We start from the raw sequence: 27344 nt of genomic DNA, 5'->3' as shown, positions 1-27344 counted from the left end.
GTTTAAAATTCTAGATTTTATTTTTGGGGTGGCAGAGTGTTCTAAAGTGTATTGTGATGGTTGCAACTCTGTGAATGTAGTAAAAGCCATTTAATTATACACGGTAAATAGGCAAATTGTATGTGATATGAATTATATCCTAATAAAACTTGTACCCCCCGAATTCTGGATTATCATTAGAAAACCTCAAAGGTAAAATGTAAGTGGTATTTAACTGCTAATATTTGCTAAACTTGTTTTTGCCATTGTATACCAATGCAATATCAAATATTCTGTGATGGATTGAAATGCTTTACCCTATTGGTAAACTGAATACAAGTTTACTATGTTTTTATTGTTGTTTGTTTTTAAAGGCCTGATTACTGGGGCATTCAGTCAACAGGAAAATATGAATGATTCTAAGCAGCAGTCACTATTCTTCATCACACTTCCTGATTTACACAAACTCTGTGCTGTCAAGATAATATTGAGTAACGGAGTGGCAGGCACTGAGATTAGGAGTAGACAAATGAAGATATGCAGGTAAAAAAACACAATCTTGTAACTAATACTTTCTAAAATTTTACATCTGGAAGAGCTGTTTTAATAATATCTCCTTTAAAGCAAGATACTCATTTGCTAAATCTGTTTATACAATTTTAGAATAAAGGAATTCAGTATTGTTCTGACCAAGTATATTGAATTACATTTAAGGGAGGACTTAAAGTACTTCAGATAGAATATATCACTGTTGAGTCTTTATATTTGTGGCTTCTTGTGTGTTATTTTAATTTAAAAATTTTATAGACATTTATGAATTAAATCAATGGATTAAGTCAAAACTTAGTCTTGGGAGATAGTCATTAATAACTGTTTACCTACTGTTTGTGAAGCACTTCAGGAGATACTGTAAACATCTTACAATAATATAGTTTTTAGATTTTCAGATTGATGTAGGAGTATTTCTCCAAGAATTATCTTGAAATATCTAACCTACGATAGTCTTTGGAAAACACTTCTGGAAGTTGACGCCTGAAGTATAACACTGAAGACCCACCATGTATTAGTCCCTTAAATTGTTTGAGACACTCAAGGAAGAACTCTTAGAATACATAACAAGATTATATCTCTAGTTGAATTTCACAGAGAGGGGCAAACATTTACAAGATGGCTAGGAGTCAGAAGTAAAATACTCTGGAGTGTCCTCCATTTTGCTCTTATTTATAAAACTTGTCTTCTGACCACTGTGTATTTTCCCACTCAAGTACATCCAGGAATCGGAACCCTTCCTGCTAAGGCATAATTTGATACCCACTGAACATTTACTTGTGACCCCTTACGGAAGCAAATAAGTAGAAAACCTTAAGAGAGCTTTTCTGCCATTTACTCTCATATTGAAGGTGGTCTTGCCCATAGAGAGGGGAGCTTTGACTCATCGTCCCAATAACTGACAAAGAGGCTAGAACAGGACAAAGACGTGGTTGTGTCAGACAAAGGCACATCTTATACAAGCATGTCCTGGGAATGTCCCTGGTGATCCAGTAGCTAAGACTCTGTGCTCCCTGGGCAGGGGGCTCAGTTCGATCCCCCGTTGGGGAACTAGATCTTGCATGCTACAACTAAGTTCACACTGCAACTAAAAGATCCTGTGTGCCTCAGTTAAGACCCAGCACGGCCAAATACATAAACATTAAAAAAAAGTAATAATAAGCCTGCTGCACCACAGTTCCAACAAAGATGAGCCTAGCAGAAACACACTGACCCATCTCACGTTTTGACGTAACCCCACACACACACATGCACTCCTAGCCTTTAAAATTTGTTTCCCTGATGATTAATAATCTTGAAAATTTTTGTATTTCTACATCTATTCCCTTTTGGGTTTTTCCCATCTTTTCTAATAAAATTATTGATGGTAATTTGAATTGTAATGATTGTTGCTGTAAGTTCATTTGTCTTTTGAAAACTAAAACCACTACCCACTTCATTTTCCTCCAAAAAATTTCCTTTTTGAAGGAAAAGAATCTAGTCAATAGTTCTGACACTGAGGTAGTTGATAACTACACTGTTCCTTAGACTCTTTTCTCCAGTACTTCTGACCACCACTTTAAAGAAAAAAAAAAAAGGACAACGGAAGAAATAGGAGTTAGAAGAGCTGAAGTCTTCATAGTGCTTAGACTTTTTCAAGTCTATACTTAAAATAGAAATGAAGTTTTAAAAGAGAAATTTTAATTCACAGATGAAAAGGTTAGGAAACAGATGTGCAGACAAGTTTTTATATTAATATCATATCTAAAACTTTATAGTTCTCTCAGTTCAGACCTTGGCTGATGCTTACAGTATTCAAGGTGCCATGCTCAGTGTGGAGAGACATACGGAAATCTGTAATACAGTCCCTGCCTGCTACTGCTACTAAGTCGATTCAGTCATGTCCGACTCTGTGTGACCCCATGGACGGCAGCCCACCAGGCTCCCCCGTCCCTGGGATTCTCCAGGCAAGAACACTGGAGTGGGTTGCCATTTCCTTCTCCAATGCATGAAAGCGAAGAGTGAAAGTGAAGTCGCTCAGTCGTGCCCGACTCTTAGCGACCCCATGGACTGCAGCCTACCAGGCTCCTCTGTCCGTGGATTTTCCAGGCAAGAGTACTGGAGTGGGGTGCCATTGCCTTCTCCGAATCCCTGCCTAGAAGAAGCTTAAACTTTTATGGGAACTAGCAATTTCTAAACGTTCTGATAAAATGAAAACAGAGGGTGGGCAGTCCGCTTTAAAATGAATACATTTCATCTCCACAGGCAGTTGCTGTTTTTGCACCAAGATATCCTTACATCACCTGTACCTGGAATATTTACCCAAATCTGGGCGGTGATGGCGGTTAGTATTGTAACATTTTATACAGTATCATTTATAATTATTTAGAGCAATATTGATAAGCATTAATTTGGGTATTAATTATAGCTCAAATTGAAGACAGTTTATGAAGACTAATTACATTGTGTTGTAGGTTGATCAAAACATTAACAGACTTTAACTTTGATATACCTCATGTTTAAGATCCATTTTTGTGGCTCTAAATTCATATTTAGTTTTCTCTGTCATTGATGTTAAAATAAAGATTATCAATGAATAAAATATGTTAACGGCATGGTTTTTAAGATAGTACAGACTTAATCCTTTTTTATATTTTATTCTTTAGAATTACATTTAATATAAAAGAAGTTCCTTGTTCCAACAGATCTCCAGTTGTGTTTAAAGAACTGGGGCCGACATGTTTTTTTATTTTGGAAATTTCATTAAAATGTTTTTCTTACTTAGTAAAATTAGAACAAGAAATATATTTTCTGGTGCTATATATAGCTCTTATTCTGAGATTTTAATTTCCTAGAAATTAATATTTATTAACAATGCTGATAGTTCAAAATCTTTAGTTTTTCAATTTTTCTCTAGGTTTTAGGTTTATATCTATTTTTTATCTTCTCATACGTAATATGGTTTTTAAGAAAGACCAGATGTTAGTGAACAAGTAGACAGTAATGTCTCTGTATTCTTTTCTACCTGAAAAACTTAGGAAATGAGTATCCTAATCTTAGCAAGAAGAAGAAGAAGAAGAAGAAAGTCACCATATAAAAATATGTTTTGAACTTTCTCTTGATCTTCCACTTGTGTCCATTTTCCTTATTCATGTCTAAGAAATTATTATTTAATAAGGAAGGTATTAAATATTTATTACATGAAATTTACTGACCTTTCCCTATATGGTTTCTGGATTCAGGTCATTTCCAGAAGGGCTTTCCTCACTTAGAAATGTACCCATAGATTCTATTGGGTTTCCCAGAAAGTTCATTTGGTTTTTTCTGTAAGACGACACTTGTAGCACTTCATTGTCTTTAACTTCATTTGAAACAGCTGTTAGACTGTATTGTGACAGCTGTCATATCAGTATGCATTTTTTAAAAAATCAAAATTGATACATTTTTGTGCAGCCATTTTAATGTTGAAGATGGAAGAAAAAAGCAACACTTTCAGTAAATTATACTTTATTATACGAGAAAGGTGGGCTTCCCTGGTGGCTCAGATGGTAAAGAATCTTCCTGCAATGCAGGAGATGCAGGTTCAATCCCTGGGTCGGGAAGATCCCCTGGAGAAGGAAGGCAACCCACTCCAGTATTCTTGCTTGGAGAATCCCATGGACAGAAGATCCTGGTGGGCTACAGTTCACGGAGTCATAAAGAGTCGGACGTGACTGAGTGACTAACACTCTACCAGAAAGGTAAAAAGCAGCTGAAACAGCAAAAAGATCTGTGCAGTGTATGGAGAAGGTGCTGTGATTGACCGAACATATCAAAAGTGGTTTACAAAGTTTCATGCTGGAGATTTCTCACTGGACAATGCTCCACGGCCAGATAGATCAGTTGAAGTTGATAGTGATCAAATCGAGACATTAATTGAGAACAATCAATGTTATACCATGTGGGAGATAGCTGACATACTCAAAATATCCAAATCAAGCATTGAAAATCAGTTGCACCAGCTTGGTTATGTTAATCACTTTGGTGTTTATGTTCCATATAAGTTGAGCAAGAAAAACCTTGACCATATTTCTACATGCAATCCTCTACTTAAACATAATGAAAAGCTTCTGTTTTAAAAACAAATTGTTATGAGTGATGAAAAATGGATACTATACAATAAGGTGGGACTGAAGAGACTGTGGAATAAATGAGCCACCGCCAACCACAACTAAGCCTGGTCTTTATTCAAAGAAGGTGATGTTGTGTATATGGGGGGAGGGGGTGTTGGAAAGGAGTTCTCCATTATGAGCTCCTTCCAGAAAACCAAATGATTCATTCCAACAAGCTGCTCCCAATTAGACTAACTAAAAGCAGCACTCGACAAAAAGTGTCTGAAATTAGTCAACAGAAAAGGTGTAATCTTCATCAGGATAATACAAGACCGCATGTTTCTTTGATGTCCAAACAAAAGCTGCTACAGCTTGGCTGGGAAATTCTGATTCATCTGCCATATACACCAGAAACTGGACTTTAAGATTTCCTTTTGTTTACAAAATTCTCTTAATGGAAACAAATGTCAATTTCCTGGAAGACTGTAAAAGGTACCTGGAATAGTTCTTTGCTCAAAAAGATAAAAAGTTTTGGGAAGATGAAATTATGAAGTTGCCTGGAAAATGGCAGAAGGTAGCAGAACAAAATGATGAATACATTGTTCAATAAAGTTCTTGGTGAAAATGAAAAATGTGTCTTTTATTTTTGCTTAAAAACCAAAGGAGGTTTTTGGTCAACCCAGTATTTCAGGAAGAGAATGATTATCACTTGCTTCTTTCTCTGCTGCTGCTAAGTTGCTTCAGTCATGTCTGACTCTGTGCGACCCCATAGATGGCAGCCCACCAGGCTCCCCCATCCCCGGGATTCTCCAGGCAAGAATACCGGAGTGGGTTGCCATTTCCTTCTCCAGTGCAGGAAAGTGAAAAGTGAAAGTGAAGACACTCAGTTGTGTCCGACTCTTAGCGACCCCATGGACTGCAGCCTACCAGGCTCCTCTATCCATGGGATTCTCCAGGCAAGAGTACTGGAGTGGGGTGCCATTGGCTTCTTCAATGCATGAAAGTGAAAAGTGAAAGAGCATAGAAACTGTTAGGATGATGGTCCTCTGCTGTGTTCTGCTGTATACATGTTTAAATTCTTTATGTAGTGTATTATTTAATAATACATTTAAATCATTTTTATAAATATGGATTTTTTTAATAGATAACATTTTATAAAGCTGGAAAACTTAATGCCTATATGGAAAAATATGGAGCTAAGGTAAGTTTTTAAAAAGATAATAATTCCAGATGTTGTTTTATTGATTTTGTATATTCAACTTATTTTGTTAGTAAACAAAAATTGGAATATCTTTCTCATAAGTTGTTTCTGTGCTTGTGAAAAAACTAATATTTTCTCTCAGGACAATTTTTTTGTGGACATTTAATAGAGAAAGGGGGAAGAGGCTTAATTTTGTTGGGTACTTTATTGCAGGCATTTTATGTGACATAATTTCATTTGTCATCTCTATTTTCCAAGAAGTAAATATCCCATGTTTACAGATAAAGAAACTGAAACCCAGAGAGGTAAAAAAAAATTGTCCACAATCATATAGCTAGTAAGTAAGGGAATAAAAAAATATAGACTGTATTCCCCATGGTGATGAGTGTCTGGATCTTAGCAAAGAAAAAAAGAAATGAATACTTGAAGTAGAGCACCTCTCGTGTCTCAATACTCAGGCTGCTGAGACTTTGCTAGAGCTCCCATCATGTCTCTGTGCAGGTGTCTGAGGCAGTGTATCCTTGGTTATTCTAGCAGCCTGTCCTGGTATCACTGCTGGCCTCTGTTCCTCGATCTAGTGGAGTTTGGAATGATGAGGTTTTTGGTCATCTTCAAGATGAAATGCCTTAAGTTCTAGGAGAATGATGAGGTCTCAATAATACCCAGAGATGCTTTGCAGTTCCCTGAGAAATACTCGAATAACCTGAAAGCTGATTTTAGCCATCATTTACCATCTGTGGGAAAGCAGTGTTCTTCTCACCTGTGTTGAGCCTTCACAATTATGCTCAATTTGTCTTTATCTGGATACTTTGTACATGAGTAACAATCATGGCAGATAGTTATTGAACATCTATGATATACTGAGCACTTTGCTTGTTTCTGGAGATAAAGCTGGGGACCTGATAAACTTCTTGCCCTTGGGAATCTTAACATAGAAAAATATTTTCCTCCTTTTTATTTATTGGGTGATAGTTCTTGGCTCGGAGATGGCAGTGGCACCCCACTCCAGTACTCTTGCCTGGAGAATCCCATGGACGGAGGAGCCTGGTGGGCTGCAGTCCATGGGGTTGCTAAGAGTCGGACACAACTGAGTGACTTCACTTTCACTTTTCACTTTCCTGCATTGGAGAAGGAAATGGCAACCCACTCCAGTGTTCTTGCCTGGAGAATTCCAGGGACAGGGGAGCCTGGTGGGCTGCCGTCTATGGGGTCGCACAGAGTCGGACATGCTGAAGCGACTTAGCAGCAGCAGCAGCAGCACATGACTGAAGCGACTTAGCAGCAGCAGCAGCAGCGGTTCTTGGCTCTCTCACTTTTGTCTTGCTAACAAAGGCCCTGGCAGTGTTTTAGTCTAAGCTGCATTTGCAAGAATGTTTGTATAGCAAATAGCCCCAAGTGTTTGCTCATATGAATATGCTACTCCATATGCAACTGAATACTCAAGGAGGGACTCTGCTGATCTCAGAGTTTTCTCTCTGTGCAGCTCTCTTCTCTCAATACTCTGCCCTCCAAACTCTAGCTCCCGTGGCCTCCATGGACTCTCAGTTCTGTCCATTCAACCCAGGGAGCCTGCTGCCTCTTCCGGGATTCCCCCTCCCTGCACTGCAGCCTGGAAAGCCTCTTTAATCAATATGCTGGGGTCTCATGAGTTTCCCAACTCCTAGGGGTTTGTCTTTTTTTGTTGCTTGATGGCCTGTGTGTTGTGAAACATTGTTTCATTTAACATTTACCCAGTGTTTTAGTTATTTTAAGTAGGACAATGTGTCTGGATCCCATTGGTCCTAAGTGAATACTTTGACCTTTGAAAATGGTGTGCACCACTCCAGTGTTCTTGCCTGGAGAATCCCAGGGATGGGGGAGACTGGTGGGCTGCTGTCTATCGGGTGGCACAGAGTCAGACACGACTGAAGCGACTTAGCAGCAGCAGCAGAGATACTTGTTGCACTCTATCTGGTACAAACATATACAAATTGCTGGTTCCATGTGTGCTCATGTAAACATTTAACTTTTCTGATATTGGAGTAGAGTGAACAGTAATGGATCATGTTACAACATAGTTCTGGCCGGCTTCCTTTGTACAGAGCAGAGTACAAAGTGTAAGTTTCTAGCACATGAGATCCAAAGATTTAGGCTTATTGAGGCAGGATCAGATCAGAGATCAGATCAAATCAGTCGCTCAGTCGTGTCCAACTCTTTGCGACCCCATGAATCGCAGCACGCCAGGCCTCCTTGTCCATCACCAACTCCCGGAGTTCACTCAGACTCACGTCCATCGAGTCAGTGATGCCATCCAGCCATCTCATCCTCTGTCATCCCCTTCTCCTCCTGCCCCCAATCCCTCCCAGCATCAGAGTCTTTTCCAATGAGTCAACTCTTTGCATGAGGTGGCCAAAGTACTGGAGTTTCAGCTTTAGCATCAGTCCTTCCAAAGAAATCCCAGGGCTGATCTCCTTCAGAATGGACTGGTTGGATCTCCTTGCAGTCCAAGGGACTCTCAAGAGTCTTCTCCAACACCACAGTTTAAAAGCATCAATTCTTCAGCGCTCAGCCTTCTTCACTGTCCAACTCTCACATCCATACATGACCACTGGAAAAATCATAGCCTTGACTAGACGAACCTTTGTTGGCAAACTAATGTCTCTGCTTTTGAATATGCTATCTAGGTTGATCATAACTTTCCTTCCAAGGAGTAAGTGTCTTTTAATTTCATGGCTGCAGTCACCATCTGTAGTGATTTTGGAGCCCAGAAAAATAAAGTCTGGCGCTGTTTCCACTGTTTCCCCATCTGTTTCCCATGAAGTGGTGGGACCAGATGCCATGATCTTCGTTTTCTGAATGTTGAGCTTTAGGCCAACTTTTTCACTCTCCACTTTCACTTTCATCAAGAGGCTTTTGAGTTCCTCTTCACTTTCTGCCATAAGGGTGGTGTCATCTGCATATCTGAGGTTATTGATATTTCTCCCGGCAATCTTGATTCCAGTTTGTGTTTCTTCCAGTCCAGCGCTTCTCATGATGTACTCTGCATATAAGGGCAGGATAAACTGGTAGAATTTGGCCATTACAGTCATAATGTCAACGTGAATATATTTTAACACTTCTTTAACTTCAGAACCAGATAGAATTAGCTGGAGTGATGGCTGTAACTTCTACCCAGGATAGCCCAGTTTTGTTGGGAGGTGATCTAAGCACACAGGCATTTTCTCTGAGTTTCTAGGATAGCATAACAATTACTGTGAACTTGCCCATATTTTGTGCTTTAATATTTTTAGGTGGAGGCTCCACAACAAGTAATTCCTATAATTCTTCAAAACTGCCTTTCATATTCACTCACGGCTAGACTTGCTCCAGCCTGGAATAAAGCTGGCCATCTCTTGATACAAGGTGACTTTATCTCTTTCAATCATTAGGGCTTTCTGAACCAGATTACTTCTATTATGTATGTCTGTTTTTAATTTCAAAATATATTGTTTTTAGGGAATGTTTTTTCAAAAAAAACCTTTTTATTTTGTATTAGGGCATAGCTGATTAACAATGTTGTGATAGTTCAAGGTGAACAGCAAAAACGTTCAGCCGTACATATATTATACATGTATCCACAGGGAATGGTTTTTAAAGCATAGCCCCAACCAAACATTCTTAAGCAAGGCCGCATCAACAAAAGTGTCGTCTCCTTCCTTTGCAATTATATCCAGAGGAGGTCTCCTAGTGTTTCTATGGAAAAAAGTGGTTTTATTATAGAATACTTGATGTTTAAAAAGGAACAAATATAAGTTATGGAGCACTATAATAAAACAAACACAAATTATTAGTGTTGTTGGAACCAAAAGTCTATTCTGAATTTTGTGTTGTGATCTGTTTTCTAAATATTTTATACCAGGAAAAAGTATTTGCAGGAAGAATTGAGTATTTCTGTCTTTTTAATATAAGAGATATTTTTGAGTGTTATATTTTTTCTCTGAACTATCATCATATATTCATTTGTATAAAACTGCATTGTAAAGCATTTCTGCAGCTTTGATAACTTTGCATAAGGAAGTTATATTAAGCATGATTTATGAGTTTTAATAATATGGTGTATCCTCTGAATTTTTTAAGGAAGAGAATTTCTTTCTCAGATGGGAAAGCAAAGTGCTGTTGGTAAGTAAAAATATAAAAGTTAATAGATGAAACATTAATAAAATAGTTGTTTAAAAAGTGTTATAAATTGTTGGGTTGTTAAAATCTTGATGATTAGCTTGTATCAAAAGTTAATCAGATACTGTTAAATCACAGTTTCACTCAGAAAATCACTTTTTATTCAAAAATATATATTCTTCATGAGAAAAAAATTCACTTTTCTTAATTGAAATAAAAGCTGCATTTTAAATTTCACTAGTTAAAGAAAATTATAACTAAAAAAGAGTTTAATTTTGTACGTATTTTATAATATATAGTCTCTAGAACCATATTATAAGAATTCTTTAGTACTGTTGTAAATAAAAGCTTTGATTTTTTTTTTTATGAGTACATGATTCTTGTTTTTAGAAAAAGATTAAAGCTCAACATTCAGAAAACTAAGATCATGGCATCTGGTCCCACCACTTCATGGGAAATAGATGGGGAAACAGTGGAAACAGTGTCGACTTTATTTTTGGGGGCTCCAGAATCACTGCAGATGGTGATTGCAGCCATGAAATTAAAAGACGCTTACTCCTTGGAAGGAAAGTTATGACCAACCTAGATAGCATATTCAAAAGCAGAGACATTACTTTGCCAACAAAGGTCTGTCTTGGTCAAGGCTATGGTTTTTCCAGTGGTCATGTATGGATGTGAGAGTTGGACTGTGAAGAAAGCTGAGCACTGAAGAATTGATGCTTTTGAACTGTGGTGTTGGAGAAGACTCTTGAGAGTCCCTTGGACTGCAAGGAGATCCAACCAGTCCATTCTAAAGGAGATCAGTCCTGGGTATTCTTTGGAAGGAATGATGCTAAAGCTGAAACTCCAGTACTTTGGCCACCTCATACGAAGAGTTGACGCATTGGAAAAGACTCTGATGCTGGGAGGGATTGGGGGCAGGAGGAGAAGGGGACGACAGAGGATGAGATGGCTGGATGGCATCACTGACTCGATGGACGTGAGTTTGAGTGAACTCTGGGAGTTGGTAATGGACAGGGAGGCCTGGCGTGCTGCGATTCATGGGGTTGCAAAGAGTTGGACACGACTGAGCGACTGAACTGAAATGAAAGAGACGCAGATTGGTCTAATCTAACTGTTTCGTTGACATGCATGGCTCTATTGCAGGTAGACACATTCCTATCAGTAGTCCAGAGATGGCAGATAGAGGGAAATCCTGAGCCAAACAGACATTGTCAATCATGGTGGTTTTCACCAGCATTTGACCATAGCCTTAAATCTACATGTAATCCACAGACTGTTCCATCTGAGTTGACTTTCAAGCTGAAGCCCGTTTGCCCCTCTTGCTCTGGGTTTGTGTGTAAGTTGGGCAGTGGCAGTCACTGTGCTTCAGCTCTGGATGAATGAGTTCTTTACCTGTCCCCAAACAATATCAGGAGAGTAAGCTGTCGGAGAGTAAAGAGAACAGTTTAGGACAGCAAAACTCCTCACTCATGTGTTAGAACTTTTTCTTTTAGTTTTATTGAATGTAATATTCTATAGCAAAACTTACAAGCTGTAGATGTATAGCTCATTGGATTTTCACAAACTAATAATATCCTTATAACCAGTTCTCAGATCAAGAAATGAACATTACCAGTACACCATAAAAATAAACAAATAAAGCCCCCGCATGCTTTATTTCAGGTAGCACTATCTGACTTAGAGGTTGTGGAGTCACTAAATCAGGTCCGATTCTTTGCGACCGCATGACTGCAGCACACCAGCCTTCCCTGTCCTTCACTATCTCCTGGAGTTTGCTCAGATTCATGTCCATTAGTCGATGATGCTATCTAACCATCTCATGCTCTGCAGCCCTCTTCTCTTTTTGCCTTCAATATTTTATAATTACGAGAAAGCAAGATAGATGCCTTGGGGCTCTGAAAGATTTGAAATATATCTGCCGTTATATTTGAGGACATTTGTTAGTAAGTCAAAAACATGGGATGGTACCTATTCTAATTTAAGAAGAGTCTTCATTTTTCACATATAATAAATGTCAGGCCTCTAGGAGGTGTCTGCTGAATTTTCCTCTCAATTGTGGGATGTCTCATTTTTCTCATTGTAACCGTGCCCTACACATTATACCCACATAAGTACTGTTCTGTGCGTTTGTCTTCTTTTATATGTCTCATCTGTAGACCATCAAATAATATAATATATTCACCATATAAGGTGACTATTTGAATGTTACCATGTGTGAAAAAAATCAATTCTTAACTGAATTTCTAATTGAATAAATTGAGTTGATTTCTTATGTTACTAAAATACTTAATTTGTTAGGTTGGAGTAATAATTCCAGAAAGTTCATGGTTAATAATTTTATTTTCAGTGTTAGATATCAATGTAACATCAACTCAAGTTTGTCTAAGCATAGAAGTTCACACAGTCAGACTGCCACCACCTCAGGTACCACATATTTTCATTTCTTAATATATAATTAATGTATTTTTATTACTATATAATTAATGTATTTATTATCATTACTGATATGCTAGGAGGTTTTAATTTTTAATAAGAGTGATGATAAATTTTTTATTATCAAAATCCATATTATTAAATACTTGACATACTGATATTGTCTTAAATCTGTTTACCAAAGAAAACATCATTCTGTCAGTTTAATACAGATCTACTTATGTTACTACTTTGCTCAAAAATCTTTTTAGGTAGCGTTCAAGACTCCACAATGCTGCCTTGCCTCAGCACCCGCTCTTTGCCTTTTCTTTCACCTCCAAATGTTAAAAGTGCTCTATCAGCTCATACTAAATATATTAATAATAAACCCACATTGGCATTACTATAGTTTTTTTCATCTTTTTTTTTTTACAGCTAACACTTTTTGCCTTCTTAGTAGAAGGATATGTCTTCTATTTTGCTTATTCTCATAGCACCCAGTATAGAAACTTTCACATTAACGGTAACTCAGTGAATGTTATTTTTCTTCTCCTGTGACAGTGGTTCTGAACAGAGAGGGGTGGAGGGTGAAATGAGTGATTTGTTCCCCGTGAGACATCTGTAAAGTCTGCAGAAAACTTGGCTGTCACTAGGTGGGAAGGTGTGTTGCTACTGGCGTTACGTGGATAGAGGCCAGGATGCCGCTGAATCTTCTAGAGCACACCGGAGCACCTCCACTCCCATCCCCACCAAGAGTTTTCCAGCCCAAATGATCAACAGTGGCCACACTGAGAAAGCCCAGGCACAGGACAGAAGACTCCTCTTTGCTTAGAGTGCCCCTTGATGTGCTATACACTCTGCTTGTTCTTCGGGGACCAGCTCAAATGCTGCTCCATTCGTCTCTCTATAATTTTTTGATTACTTGTTATGTTAAGGCAACAGACAAGTCAAAAATGAATAGGATCTCCATTCTGGCCCTCAAGAGTTATGTAAGCCACTAGGAAAGCTGACCTGAATATGTGTAGTTGGAGTTGCTGCTGAGTCCATCCTCTTACTGCTCGCTGCATGGCAGGCCAGTAGATTGAAGCACGAGGTGTTTGGGCAAAGACCTGTCAGCAGCTGGAGAGCATGGTGGACTAGCGTTCCAAAGAACCGTCTTACCAAGTTCCAGCTCAGGTTGCTGTTATACTAAAGAGGGAGCGGGTGTGGCTAGTTGTTACAAACTCCTTGGTGCCCAAATCCTTTGTTCTTGCAGCTGTTGTCCATGTCGGTCAAGTCACAGTCTTCCTATAAACCTCCAGCAAGACAAAGTTTCCACAACTTTCTATCTCTATCTGAATGAAAAGTGTTACACCTTTCAAGGTCAGGCCTGGGAGACAGGGCTTGAGAATGGGCTATCGCATATATTTCAGGTTGGTTCTTCTCTGTCACAGAGACAGTGGCATAATGTGAATATCTTGTACTGACAAGGAACCTCCCTAAAGCTCGAAACCTGCTGTAATCTTTCACCCACTAAAACCTCCACACTGTCCCTCACCACATATATTCCTAGTATCTTCATTCATCTCAGAAACGCAATGGAAATTCAGAGCACAATTAGTCATTGAATGTGGAGGGAAAGGGTCTAGATCTAGGCCTGTAAGGTTTGTATTGGCAGAATGCAGAAAATCAGTGTGGGGGCAGTGCTTTAAGCCAGGGCCTTGTTACAATGCTGATGGCTTGTCCAGGAATTGGAAAATTGGCTGGGTCAGCTGGAGTTCATTGAGAAGCAGCAGGCAGTAGAGTTAGAATGTTGTTTCCCCGAAGATGAATGAATAAGAGTGAGAGATGTGAAACGTTCTCTATGAACGCAGTGTCCTCCACCCTTTAATATTTTATTTTGCACCTCACTTGAGGCCTCTCCAACCTCTGCCTCGCTATAAGAAAATGGCCCACACTACCCAGAGTGAGGGCGCTGTAAGTGGCGAGTAGTTGCCAGACAGGGCACCTGAGGACACAGGAAACAGCACTCCAGATCCTGGAGAAGGGACATGAAAAGAGCACAGGGGCTGCTTCTGCCCCCTTGCCTCCAGAAGACCAGAGGAGGCATAACTCCCTAACACATCCTCCTCCACTTAAAAAAATGTGTTTAAAATTTAATTAAGAAGTTATTCTGACAATGTAAATATCTTCCTTTGGACAGAGATTCAACTCCCACTTAACATAATTAAAGAAACTGAAAGCCAGTTCAAATAAGTACAAAATAGGAGTTTGGCTTTGGACCATAAGAGGGAAAGTATGAAATACTCGATAAACTGTGTAGAGGAGAAACGGGCGCGCTGAAACACTGATTACCTTGTGTAAAGTGGTCATACGTGATTCAATAACAGGCTTTGAAACTGTTTCTTAACTGACGGTGTATGTGTGATAAATGTTTATTTCTTTTTTTTTTTTTAAAGAAATCTGTGTTTTTAAATGTTTCCTTTTGTTTGCCAAATTCTTTGGCGGACTTACTTATGCATTAAATTCTTATTTCTATCAAAAGCTAAGAGAATTTGATATTTCTCAGAGTATTATAAAGAGTTTTGAGACTAACCAGAATGCTGTTATTGAGGAACAGTCCATTTTAAGCAACTGGTGCTACGTTTTGCCAAGGTGAGATTTCAGTTTGTCATATCTGGGGTGGGTTTGGGATATAGTAGTTTTCTCTTATTTTGCTTCAACATTGATATGTGCAAAGTATAAACCATTTTTGTAAATTTTGGAAACTGAATTATAACTCTAAAAAGATATTGAAACAATATTGTCATACTTGGAGAAGCCATCAAATTACTAAAATAATTTTATTATACATTTTATCTTTATTAGACCTCATTTTAAAACAGTAAAATTTATAGATATACAACTATATGTAACATCAATAGAACCTTATAAACATGTACATATAATTAATGATTCAATATCATTTGATATGAGCTAAGTTATAAGTTTATACTATTTTCAAGGGAAAAAATGACTTGTTATTAATATAAATATGACTATTAGCATGAAATTTTAACCAGATTAGAAGTTTAAGTAGTGGCATCTGCATTATGACTTGGTCACTGAAGCAGAGAAGAGGTAGATAGGGAACATAGATTTGCTTCCGATTCATTCAACTCTTAACAAACTTTCCCCTAAAGTCTAAAATTACCAGGCATACCTCTGTGTGGCAACACTGTATTTATTAGTCATTGTTCTGTGTTTGTAACTAGCATATTGTTTGCATCAGTTCAACTTTGTTTTTCCTAACATTTCTTTGTTAAGAATTTAATACAATGTTAATTTAGAACTGGGAGCAAATGAGTAGCTTATTACTTATATGTTGATAGTTGCTATAATTTTTGAATGCTTTCCAAATCACATAGTTGACTTAAACCAACCCAGGGATCAGAACCAGTTCTCTTACATCTCTTGCATTGGCAGGTGGTTTCTTCACACTAGTGCCACCTGGGAAGCTCCATGTCTAAGCACTGGCTCATAGTATTTTACCAACTGTATTTTTCGTAGCATGAAAATGGGACGACTGATAAGTATTCTTCACACCATACCCCCTGACTGTCCTTTTCACTCGTATGAAGATTTCCAGATGCACTGGGATGGCCTGGTAAGGAATAGAAATATATATTACATTCAGTTCAGTTCAGTTCAGTCGCTCAGTCGTGTCCAACTCTTTGCAACTCCATGAATCACAGCACGCAGTAGCTATTTAATTTTGCTTCTTGTAGTTTAACCTCAAGTTTAGCTTTCACTCAAGACAATTTCAACTTTGTTCTTAACTTTTAGTATGGTTATAAGCTTCCAGAAGACCTTGGAACTATTAAAATATACTGCTGCATCTACTTCAAAATGATAGGAGAAAGGCTCTTCACATATCCTTTACAGATGCTCTCTGCCCTCCCTAGGATCCAGGCATGTCTCCCAGTAGAAAGGAACAAAGAAATTGTATAGGATTCTCCTTAGCCAAGGGCTCCCTCCGGTGGCATATTGGACACCATTGAAAGGATGGAATTGAATGTCACTTAATGAAAATTTCTTTTTTGGAGAATAATTTCACAGGCAAAGTTTAGAGGATTTAAATTGCACTTAATGCACCTCATTGATTTGAGAAAATATTTTTCTTGGTGTTAATTTTAAAAATCTATACACAGAGCACAAGTGCTCAGGTGAAACTCTCCCATCTTAATTAATACTGGTTTCATCATTTTTGTGTCTTTGTATTCTGACCAGCTGGTCCCTAAAAGAAAGAGAGAGGAGCCTAGTGTTCTCTTTCTGTATTCTATATTTCCTAACCCAAATCTTAATATAAAGTTGAAGTTAACAGCTATCAATTATTCCCCTTCATTAGATGCCGAGACATTATTCCAAGTCTTCAGAATGTTTTATATCAGAAAAAGTTAACTGCTTTGCTCAAAGAACCACGTTCAGAGCTTGAATGCAATTCATATGTGGTGTTTCTCTGTGCTGAATTTTTACTGTTCTTGGAGATGCAACCTGTTTATTGTTTACTGTGAATATTTACGTTTACAATCTATGAAGATCATGTCTTTTTTATAAATCTTTTTTTGGATAGCGTAGTTTGCCAGTCTGTGGCAAGAGCCATATGGTAATAAGGGTACTACTGTGAGTTGTTTTTATTGTGAAAGTTAAAATTTAAAGTAGTTAGGATTTAGTTATTTGAACCTTTTCAGCAGTTACAATTTTCAGACCTTTTTACATCAGTTAAAAAAAATGCTGTCTCCTATCTGCAAAAAAAGTCCCATTGTTCTTTAACAATGCTCAGGTACCCTCTCAGTTGCGTCAGAAGCCAACCCATACAGTTCTTTCCAAGGGTAGATATGGAAGGTGTGCTGAGAAGTTTTCTTTCAGATTTAAAATCTAAGCTGCCCCATATATGTGGATTTCCCATAAAGATGACAACTAAACCGTGCTACTACACACAAGAACTAACCACACTGCATTTGCAGGTGAGTAGTTTTTCCTGTCCTACCAAATTCTCTAAGACATGCTCTGCACGTTATTCCTCGGATCTTTGCCGTCAGTGATGGACAGCCTAACCCACTGTGCTGGGTCCTTTCCCTCAGTTCGGTGTTTCCCTGCTGCTGTTTGTTTTTGTTGTACTGTCGTTCCTATTATTATTGCATTTACCTTGGTATCATGGTAGTTGTTGGTCTATTTCTTCTAATTAATGTAGCGTGACTTCCTAGAAGGCAGAGAACATATCCTAAGTTCCCGGTACTTAATACATGTTCATTACATGTTTTTTCAAAGAATAAATGATAAATGATAATTACAGGATAATTTGGAAACGTCTGCCTCATACAAATCCAAGTTTTCTTTGAAGTTCTGTCATTTAAAGTCCAATTGATGAGAAAGCCTTTGAATAATTGATAGAAATTGAATTAACTTGAGAAAATTTTTATTGTAAGATGACATGCCAAGTGAAATCTTATTTATGAAAAAAAAAATAAGTAGTGGTTTAAGCAGTACTGATGAAGAAAATAAGATGGCCTGTCTTCACACTCAATAGGATACAATTTCTTTGTCAAAAGGCAACAAAATCAAAAGGGAAGCTTTGGAAGAACAAATGGAAATTTAATTTAAATTTTTTAACAAGATCTTTCTTTTAAATGACAGATATAATATGTTTTCATCAGAAGGAAAGACAAAGGTTTGAATAATTTGAGCAGTTTGAAATATAATATGGATTACTGGAATATTGCTGAGTCTCCTTTCTTGACTTACTAGCGCCTTGTTTTATTGTAGCCTCCACTGCTCAAATGACTTAGGCTTTCATGTATGTTGACTTGCTATGGCTCCAACAGTATGCCTCATGACATTTTTTGCTTTATGTTTTCAAGCCAGATCACATCATCTGTCACTAGCCAGCATGGGGGTCTGGTGTCCTTGGGTTAAGGGTCAACACCTCATATAAATGCTATAAAAACATGACAGGCAAGATATCAGGTACTATAGGCAAGGCCATTTCGCTGGGAGTGTGGGTAGAGAGTATCAATTGACTTCTTTTTGAACTTTATGCATCTTAAAATTTTGGCCAGACATAACATTTTAAAGAGTTTAGTTGTTGGCCAAGTCTAAATCTGAGGAATTTAGAAGATATGTCATTACATCATGCACTTTTTTCAAATATGTTTATATATTTATTGACTACCTAATATTTCCAGCCCATGTCTATTTTGGAAATGGTGAATGCAGACAATGTATTTGTGAAAATTTGCTTCTTAAATGTAAAATAACACTTATATAGAATTTCTGATCTTTATATTGCCTCTGACAATTGGAACATTGACAATAAGAATTTCTCCTACTCAGTTTTATTGAGCGCCTTCTGTATGCCTTCTCATTTAATTACCAAAATAGACCCTTGGGGTAAAAAATTGTTTTCTCAATTTTGCAGAAAGGGAAACTGAAGCTTACAGCATTCAAGTAATTTAGCCAAAGCCACACAGTTAAATACATTGCAAAATTAAAACTGAAACTTGAAGAATCAGATTCTTAGTTCTAAAATTGGAAAATTTAGATTTGTAGTTAAGAGCTCAGGCCCTGGAGACAGGCTGCCTGGGTTTCAACCCCTTATTACTTACATAATCTTGAAAGTGAAAGTGAAAGTTGCTCGGTCGTGTCCAACTCTTTGCGACCCCACGACCTATACAGTCCATGGAATTCTCTAGGCCAAAATACTTGAGTGGGTAGTCTTTCCCTTCTCCAAAGGATCCTCCCAGCCCAGGGGTCAAAGCCAGGTCTCCTGCATTGCAGGCGGATTCTTTATCAGCTGAGCCACAAGAGAAGCCCATGTATAATCTTGGACAAGTTATTTGATCTCTCTGTGCCTCTGTTCCCCCAGCTGTAAAATGGGGCACCACAGTAGTGGTAATGCTAGCGCTCATCACAAATTGGGCTCTCCAGGAAGCCTGCTCTGAGACAGAGTCCAGTGTGTGTGATGATTGTTGAGAACTACCCTTGGAATCAACAGCTATGGAAGGCAGGGAAGGAAGATTGGGTGAAGGGAGAAGTCAAAACCAAAGCAGGTACTAAAATGGCCAATCACGGTGGTTTTGCATTGGCCAAAGTAGCAGGCCTTTATACCGTCTTCCAATCTGTTGCTAGATTTGGGCGACCTCAAGACAGGCAAATTCTAGGGTGAGATGGGCGTCCATAACCGAGGCCGTCTCTGCAGGGGCTGACTGCCAAAGGAGGCTTGCTGATAGCACCCAGCAGCGAGGATCCCCCTTTCTGGAAGGAGCTCTATGCAGCACATCACCGTTTGCTTCCCAGCACCAGACTACACAGGGTTTTGTGGTTTTTATTTTTAGATTAGATAATCCTCCTTGGAACAGTTGCTTGTATTTAAGCCTTCAGTAAATGTTAATTTATGTTATTGCTACCACCTTGTTAGCTCTAAGAGTCATGCAGTAGTACTAAAAAAGAATAAATTTAAAAAATGAAAAATCAATAGATCAAACTGCTTGAAAAAACTCAACTGACTTAAAAAAGAGTTTCATAAATTAGCAGGAGTACCTAGCCCAATTAGCTTAAAAAAAAAATTATGAGAATTCTCCAAGATACATAAAAGTAATTACTATAGTATAATGAACTCTTGTATACCTACCATCTGGTTACTCCTTGACATATTTTTGGAGTGTGGGATAAACTGTAATATTTTACAACAAATCCAGGATATACTATTATTTAATTTATAGAGATTTTAGCATTAATATATGTCTTTTTCTGATGAGAGCTTTTTAAAAAATTATTTAACAGTAGTTCCCGTGTGTGTGTGTGTGTGTGCTTAGTTGCTCAGTCATGTCCGATTCTTTACAACCCCATGGACTCCTCTGTCATGGGATTCTCCAGGCAAGAATATGGAGTGGGTAGCCATTCCTTTCTCCAGGGGATCTTCCCCACCCAGGGATTGAAGCCGGGTCTCCTGCATTGCAGGCAGATTTATTACCATCTAAGCCTAGTTCATACTCTAATTCCCTATTTATCTCAAAGATTTATTTTAGAGGTTTTGTTTAAATCAGAATCCAGGAAAGGTCCACTTAATTTGGTTGTTATATTTTTTTAGATCTCTTTTATTATATAACATCCCAAACTGCTTTCCCTTTTATTTATGCCAGTTATTTGCTGGGGAAAATGGATTTTTTTACCCTGGAAAATGTTCCATATTTTGCATTTGAATGATGGTTTCCTTGTTGTCATGTCTTTTAAACTTAACACTTTCTTCCAAGACCCATATTTCCTACAAACCTCTAGCTAAGTCTGAGCTTAACTGAATCCTGGTTCGACTTTAATTAAAGAAACACTCAGGTGGTGCAAGGCACAGAACCAAATTTTAATAGATAAAGCACATTTGATGCATCATTTTGGTTAGTCTTCAAGCTGTATTAAAGATTTCCTTAATTCTAGGCCTCTATTAGATATCTATTTAAATATAGGTTAAAGCTTTTGGTTTCCCTCTGTAATTTTACATTAATGTACAAAGATATAAACTGTATACAGTTCTAGAAGTTAAAAGTCACCTAAGCCACAGTGACACCTGGCAGAATAGTGGTCATAATGTGGTAAAGCGTATGTTTTCTCTTAGGTTATTATTTCACAAAGCTTTGGTTTTTTGACCATTTATGTATTTTAAGTTCTGTGAATTATTTATGATTTCATCTGCTGTTTACATAAGCCCTTTTTGTAGCCTTTAAAATTTTTTTGAATATAAACCTAGAGGTTTCCCCCTTTGGGCTGTTTACTATATTTTAGAAATTGAAAGAATGCATAAATAATATATTGAAGGGCTAGGGGGCAAAAAAAAAGACCCTGGAAATTATTTCCATCAGAGGTATATTCCTGGAAAATATTCAAGTATATTTAAGTATATTCCTGAAGACAAAACTGGACGTGAATTTAAACGTTTCAGATACATATTCTAGATGAGTTTTATATCAGAATACAAGTAACCTATTCTTATATAAATCTGCCTAGATTGAGTTTTTCTTTTTGTATCCCAAGTAGTATGTATGCTGTTTAACAGTCATTACAGTTTATAAAAACAAAGAGTCTAAAAGTGTTCTTGGATTTTCTGTAATTGATTTCAACTTAATTCTTGAACCATATTTTCGTCAAACAAAATATTCACTCTAGGCAGTTTAAGATGATTTAGTCACTTCTGACAGAGCATCTTTTTGAGATAGAATTTTATGCAAATTTAGACATCATTCTCCCCGTGGTAGCATCTGTGTACAGAGGGAAGCCTCGTAGGGTGAGGTTGGTGGTGTGTGGTGAAGTGCATGTGGTATGTTTACCTAATATGATCCACACCCGGAAAGTGACTGTCCTAAGCTCTGTTTCCAGACATCTACAAAGCTGGTGAATGGACACTTGAACTTCTGCTAACTCTGCCACCAAAATTCCAAAGTCATCCATAAGTAAACCTTTCAGCAGAAACTACAGAAGTATGACTTTACCTCACTTCTCTCTTCCAAATATTGTATGAGTGCATCTGATTGGTTGATCTTAAATCACATCCTGAACCCTAGATGCAAAGGAGAAAATGTTCATTTTAGATTTCTAGGCTCTAGAACGGAGAAGGCAATGGCACCCCACTCCAGTACTCTTGCCTGGAAAATCCCAAGGGTGGAGGAACCTGGAAGGCTGCAGTCCATGGAGTCACTGAGGGTTGGACACGACTGAGCGACTTCACTTTCACTTTTCACTTTCATGCACTGGAGAAGGAAATGGCAACCCACTCCAGTGTTCTTGCCTGGAGAATCCCAGGGATGGGGGAGCCTGCAGGGCTGCTGTCTATGGGGTCGCACAGAGTCGGACACGACTGAAGTGACTTAGCAGCAGCAGCAGCAGGCTCTAGAAAGAGTGCTAAGAGAAGGAAACGGAGTTATTGTTTAAAGCCTCCAAAGTTCCTGTTTGGCATAAAGTTTTATAAATAGTAGTGATGATTATACAGCAGAAGTACAGTGGGGGGTATACTTAATGCCACTGAATTGTATGCTTAAAAATGGTTAACATGGTATATTTGATGTTCTATATATATATTTTTTACCACAGTTTGTTTAAGAAGACTATGAACACTTGTTTCTCCTTGATATATCTGACAAGTCAGTTTGACAAATATTTCCAAAACGCTTCCAAGTACCAGGCACTCTAGTAGGCAATGAAGAGACAAAATGATTAAGACAGTCACTGCCCTATAGTCAATATCGTACTTACTCTGAAAGGCCCAGTGTAAATGCCTCTTCCATTACTTTAATTTCTTTGAATAACGTGTTTTGTTAGTAACTGTGTGGAGGATTTAAGAATGTGAAGGCTGTAAGAAGAAGTAACACATGGTTTTCCTACCCTCAAAGAGTCTAGTATTTACTTAGGGAGAGTGAACATGCATACTAACAGACAAGAGCGCTACACTGTCCTCTTTTTTTGTGTGACAAATACTGACTGATAAATGATCTTTGGGAAGCTGAAAGGGAAAAAAATGGAGAGAAGAGAGATATTCTGAGGGAGAAGGACGCATGAGCACGTTTGAAACACAACGGGAGTAGCTAAGTGTATAGTTTTTACAGTTTAGAGCGCAACTTCATCTTAAAACATTATCTTGAATGGATAGTATCGAAAGTAGGATACAAATCATAAGAAACACACACATGTCCTCAGTAAGGCCTGTTTGCTTTTTGTTTTTCTTTAGCTGTTCTATACATTGTAGTGTTACTTTTTATTCTTATCTTGATGATATTTTATAAATTATTTATTTTCCTTTAAGGATAGTTTTACATTTTCTAATGTTTATCCTTTCAGGGAAACAAAGTCAAGCCGCCCAATCTAACTGCTCAAGCCAAGTCCTCTCCAGCTCACACCCCTTCCACAAGAGCCGCCCGGGCCCCGAGCTTCCCGCCGTGCTCAGCAGCTGCGGGCCACAAGGGGGCGCGCTCGGTCAGCCCGCCGAAGCCCTCGGGGTCCTCCGCTCTGCGCCTCCAGCCAGAGTCTGTTCTGAGCAGCAAGAAAGCGCCGTCTGACCAGGCCGCACAAGTACTGGAAGTACCCAAGCCCACCAGAGGAAATGCTCAAGACACAAACTTTAGCTCCCAACATAATATTGCCCCTAGATTCATACCAGTTTTCAAAAGTCGACCGCTACAGATGACCAAAAGTATCTTAGCACCTGAGAACCTGAGAAGAAAACGTGTTGATACAGAATCTAAGTTGTTTTCACTGAAATCTAGTGAGATCCAGGACGATAAACCAAATTTAGATCCAACTACTAAAAAAAGACCTAGTCATAGCATTCAGATGAAGGCTAAAAATCTGAATCTCAAGACTTGTAGATCTCTGCAAGAAAAAAACACTGAATCCTATGGAAATATGACAAAAAATCCCCTTTCTAGTGGAAAATCATTGATCACGAGTTTAAGTGAAAGTAAACAACTGTCTAATAGTTCAGTATTTCAGATGCCAACTAGCAATTTAGATGTACTAAAAAGTGCTGTTGGCTCCCAAGTGAATGGAAAAGAGAATTTGACAAGCAAATATATAACACAGGTTTTAGGGAAAAGCCATGAGTCACTAAAAGTAAAAAGACAACCACATATTTTTGAGTCAGACACAGATCCGGAAGATTCCCAACCGCTACAGCCGCAATCAGTTGACCAAACTAAAGAAGCTGATGTAACTGACCACCAATTAACAGTAAGCAGAACAGCCCCCAAGTCTAAGAAGTTATGTCAGGACTCTCTAAAAACGTCAAAGAAGCCTCACTCCAATACTGTCCTTTGTGGACAATCCCGTGCTAGGAAACAGGTAAAAAACCAAAATGCAATTTTAATCTGGGGCCACTCATCATGTGATACACTTTTAAACCCCCTAAATAAAGATTTAAATGACTTGCCAAAGATCTCTTAGAAACACACTGAGAATCAGAGTATCTAACACACCTGCAAGTATATACAATTAATTTATAATAAAATGTGATTCTTCAATCTGGTTACAGATACATCACTTGGACAAATCAAAACCCAAGAAGTCTCTCATTCCTAAAGCTTAGGACATGGATGTGAAAGAAGGAAATATCCACCAGGTAACTTCAGTAATATCTTCTGAGTCGTTTTTTATGACATTACCCAAATTGGAATCATCAAGATTAGGGGTCCCCAATCTCATGTACCAAAGGAACTACCTTTAATTCCTTGAAGCCTTAAAATCTAGGAAATAGTAAATGGTGGGGACAGTACAGCCCTTGACGAAGGACTGTGTGCAACAGCTGTGGTGTGTTGTAAGAGGGCCCTAAAGAGGGGTGAGGTAGAGGGGTCCCATCGCTGGCTCCCACCCACTGTGGGGTCTCAGCAGACTAAGAGGAGGGCGCTGCAGCAACTGACTGCCTAAAGATGTAGGATTTCACAGCTGCTAGAGCACCTACCTTTTGGACTCTCACCCAAGATAACAAACTTCAAATGATATTTCCAAAGTTAATCATTAAGTTCAAGTTTACTCCAAAGAATTTTACAGTGCTGGCTGGAGTTAAACATGAGATTTAGCTGAAAATGCTGAGTCCACAGCTCTGAAATCACAAAACCATGCATCTGGAAAAAGCATTTTATTTTGTCCTGCCATCTGGTTAATCTAAGAACAAACATATTACTAAAATATACACAAATACTTTTCTGCATAGAACTGCTGGAATATTTTCAATTCAAATTTACTATAAATGAACTAGAAAGCATTTTCTTATTTTCTCTTCCAAATGCTATTTCTCTCCATAATTAATAGAATTTTAGCCTGATTTGAATTAACCAAGAGATAATTAAGTCTATTTTCATTTATTTTATAATTTTATGTTTCATGTAGTGTTTGATGTCTTTCTTTAAACAACCAGTAGATGGTTGAGGAAAAATTTTTATTTCCATTGTTTAAGATAATGACATCTACTCTGGGTTTCATGTTGTTTTAGAAGTATAGCACTTTGCCACTTTGAATTTTTTTATTGTTTAGTCTCTAAGTCCTATCCACCTCTTGCGACTCCATGGTCTGTAGCCCTCCATGCTCTGTCCATGGGGATTTCCCAGACAGGAATACTGGAGTAGGTTGCCATTTCTTTCTCAAGGGGATCTTCCCAACACAGAGATCAAACCCACGTCTCAGGTTCTTTATCACTAGAGTCACCTGGGAAGCCCTCTTTGAATTACATAAGACCTAACACAATTTTTAACAATTAAATAATCATTCCATCAGCTAGGAAGAATAACATGATGAGAAAAATCATAGGATATTATAGAGAACAATATCCCCAAATATAAAATTAATATAATATATATGCCTGTAAAATTTTTGAATAATACAAAATAGGTTCAAGAAAAGGTAAAAAATAAAAATAAAAAACCACCTGCAATTCCTCTTTGCAGAGATAACCACTCTGAACAACGGATGGACATGCACACACTCCTGTGAACATGGAATCAGGCTCCATATGCTGCTGTGGAAACTCTTTTTTCACTTAACAGGCTTTTTCATCATTGGATAGGATTCCATTGCATGTGGATGTACTATATTTGACTGTTCCTAATGATTGATGTTTAAGTTGTTCCCAACCTTTCACTATAACAACGAGTTACATAATTAGTCTTAGTACAGATCTTTGCAAAATGTCCAGTTATACAGTAGCTTTTTTATTATTGAAACTTGGTTGGATTCATTATTTTTACTGTTAAAATTTTCAACCACAGAACATACAGATAATACTGTAAAAAACCTCTGAGTACCTATCACCCTGCTTCAAGAATTATTAATATTTTGCCACTCTGTTTCATCTATTTCTCACTGATAACACTTTTTTATTATACTAATTTAAAGCAAATTCAGCACATCATTTGGTTTTACCCAAAATATGTTTTCTCATACAGATAAAGCATAGAATATTTTTAAAGAAAAAAAAAGAATGTGTTTATATACATTACATTTTGAAGGTCTACCATATCTTTGTTGAGTCACTAAATTTCATTTTAGTTTAATAGGCAAACCAACAGGAAGGCCTCAATAAAAATAAAATAAATTTCACAGAAGAACTAGAGCCTTCAATCATATAATCAGGATACTGGAGGGTGATTTTATTCGTTCAGTCTTGAAATGATAAGACTGCAGTTGACCGTGTGGCCTCGTGTCCAGCAGTCCCATTCCATTCTGGGTTCCTGGCCAAGATGCAGAAGTATAAATACATCGAAACAAATGTCAACAACGACATTTGGTCTAATATTTAAAAAGAGGGAAACTGAAATGGAGCTTCTGTTCTAACAAGTATTATTCTGGCTTTCAAACATTTTAGATATTTAATTTACAAAATATGATATAATTGTTGTGGTAAGATATTTAAAGAAACCAAAAATCCTTATTGATGTTCCACTGAAATAATCCTTCATTAAAAAAGAGCAGCAGAGGGTCAAATATAAGTTGAGCTTAATTTTGTAGTGTGACTTACTGCTTTTACTACTTCCCTAAACCATTGCAATTAAAGGCAAAAGTGAACACAGATTTTATTTCAAAACTGTAAATATAAAAATAATATAATTAAAATTGTACCTTGTTAGTTTACTGTATACCTTTGCTGTAAACATTTCTATTGTCCAGAGTTATCTTTATAATTATTTTACCATTTTCTTAGGGAAGTGCATCTAGTTTAAACACTATTTTGAACATGCCTTTCTCATTCTAAAACTAGTATGATGGACAACTAGTAGACTGCAGTAAAAAACGGTATGTCACTTTGTGAGGCTATGGTGGAAATATTTGTTTATAAAAGTGCTGTTAATAAGGATAAATATTTGATCACTTGATCAGTCATCCACAACACACTCATTCCTGAAACCAGCATTCCTTCTGTTCCATGTATCTCTAGACTGCCTTCCTGTTACTGTTCTGTTATCATGCCTCAGGTAGGTAAAACTTATTTTACTATTAGACTTAGCAAA

At 37.7% G+C, this 27344-nt stretch overlaps 1 protein-coding gene across 1 annotated transcript; it reads left to right on the top strand.

Moving 5' to 3' along the window:
* The first annotated feature begins 358 nt into the window (after positions 1-358).
* C24H18orf63 (chromosome 24 C18orf63 homolog) lies at positions 359-24288 on the top strand. Its single transcript, XM_019986405.2, has 11 exons — positions 359-522; positions 2773-2851; positions 5743-5799; positions 9069-9180; positions 9895-9936; positions 12284-12360; positions 14873-14982; positions 15877-15973; positions 16153-16238; positions 17150-17333; positions 23188-24288. The coding sequence occupies exons 1-11, from the start codon at positions 389-391 to the stop codon at positions 24286-24288; spliced, it is 2079 nt and encodes a 692-aa protein (XP_019841964.2). The 5' UTR covers positions 359-388.
* The last annotated feature ends 3056 nt before the right edge of the window (positions 24289-27344 follow it).

Source organism: Bos indicus, chromosome 24, assembly GCF_029378745.1.
Source record: "Bos indicus isolate NIAB-ARS_2022 breed Sahiwal x Tharparkar chromosome 24, NIAB-ARS_B.indTharparkar_mat_pri_1.0, whole genome shotgun sequence".
NCBI classification, from domain to species: Eukaryota; Metazoa; Chordata; class Mammalia; order Artiodactyla; family Bovidae; genus Bos; species Bos indicus.
The sequence above is the reverse complement of the archived record's forward strand: the minus strand, read 5'-3'. Positions and strand labels throughout refer to the sequence as shown.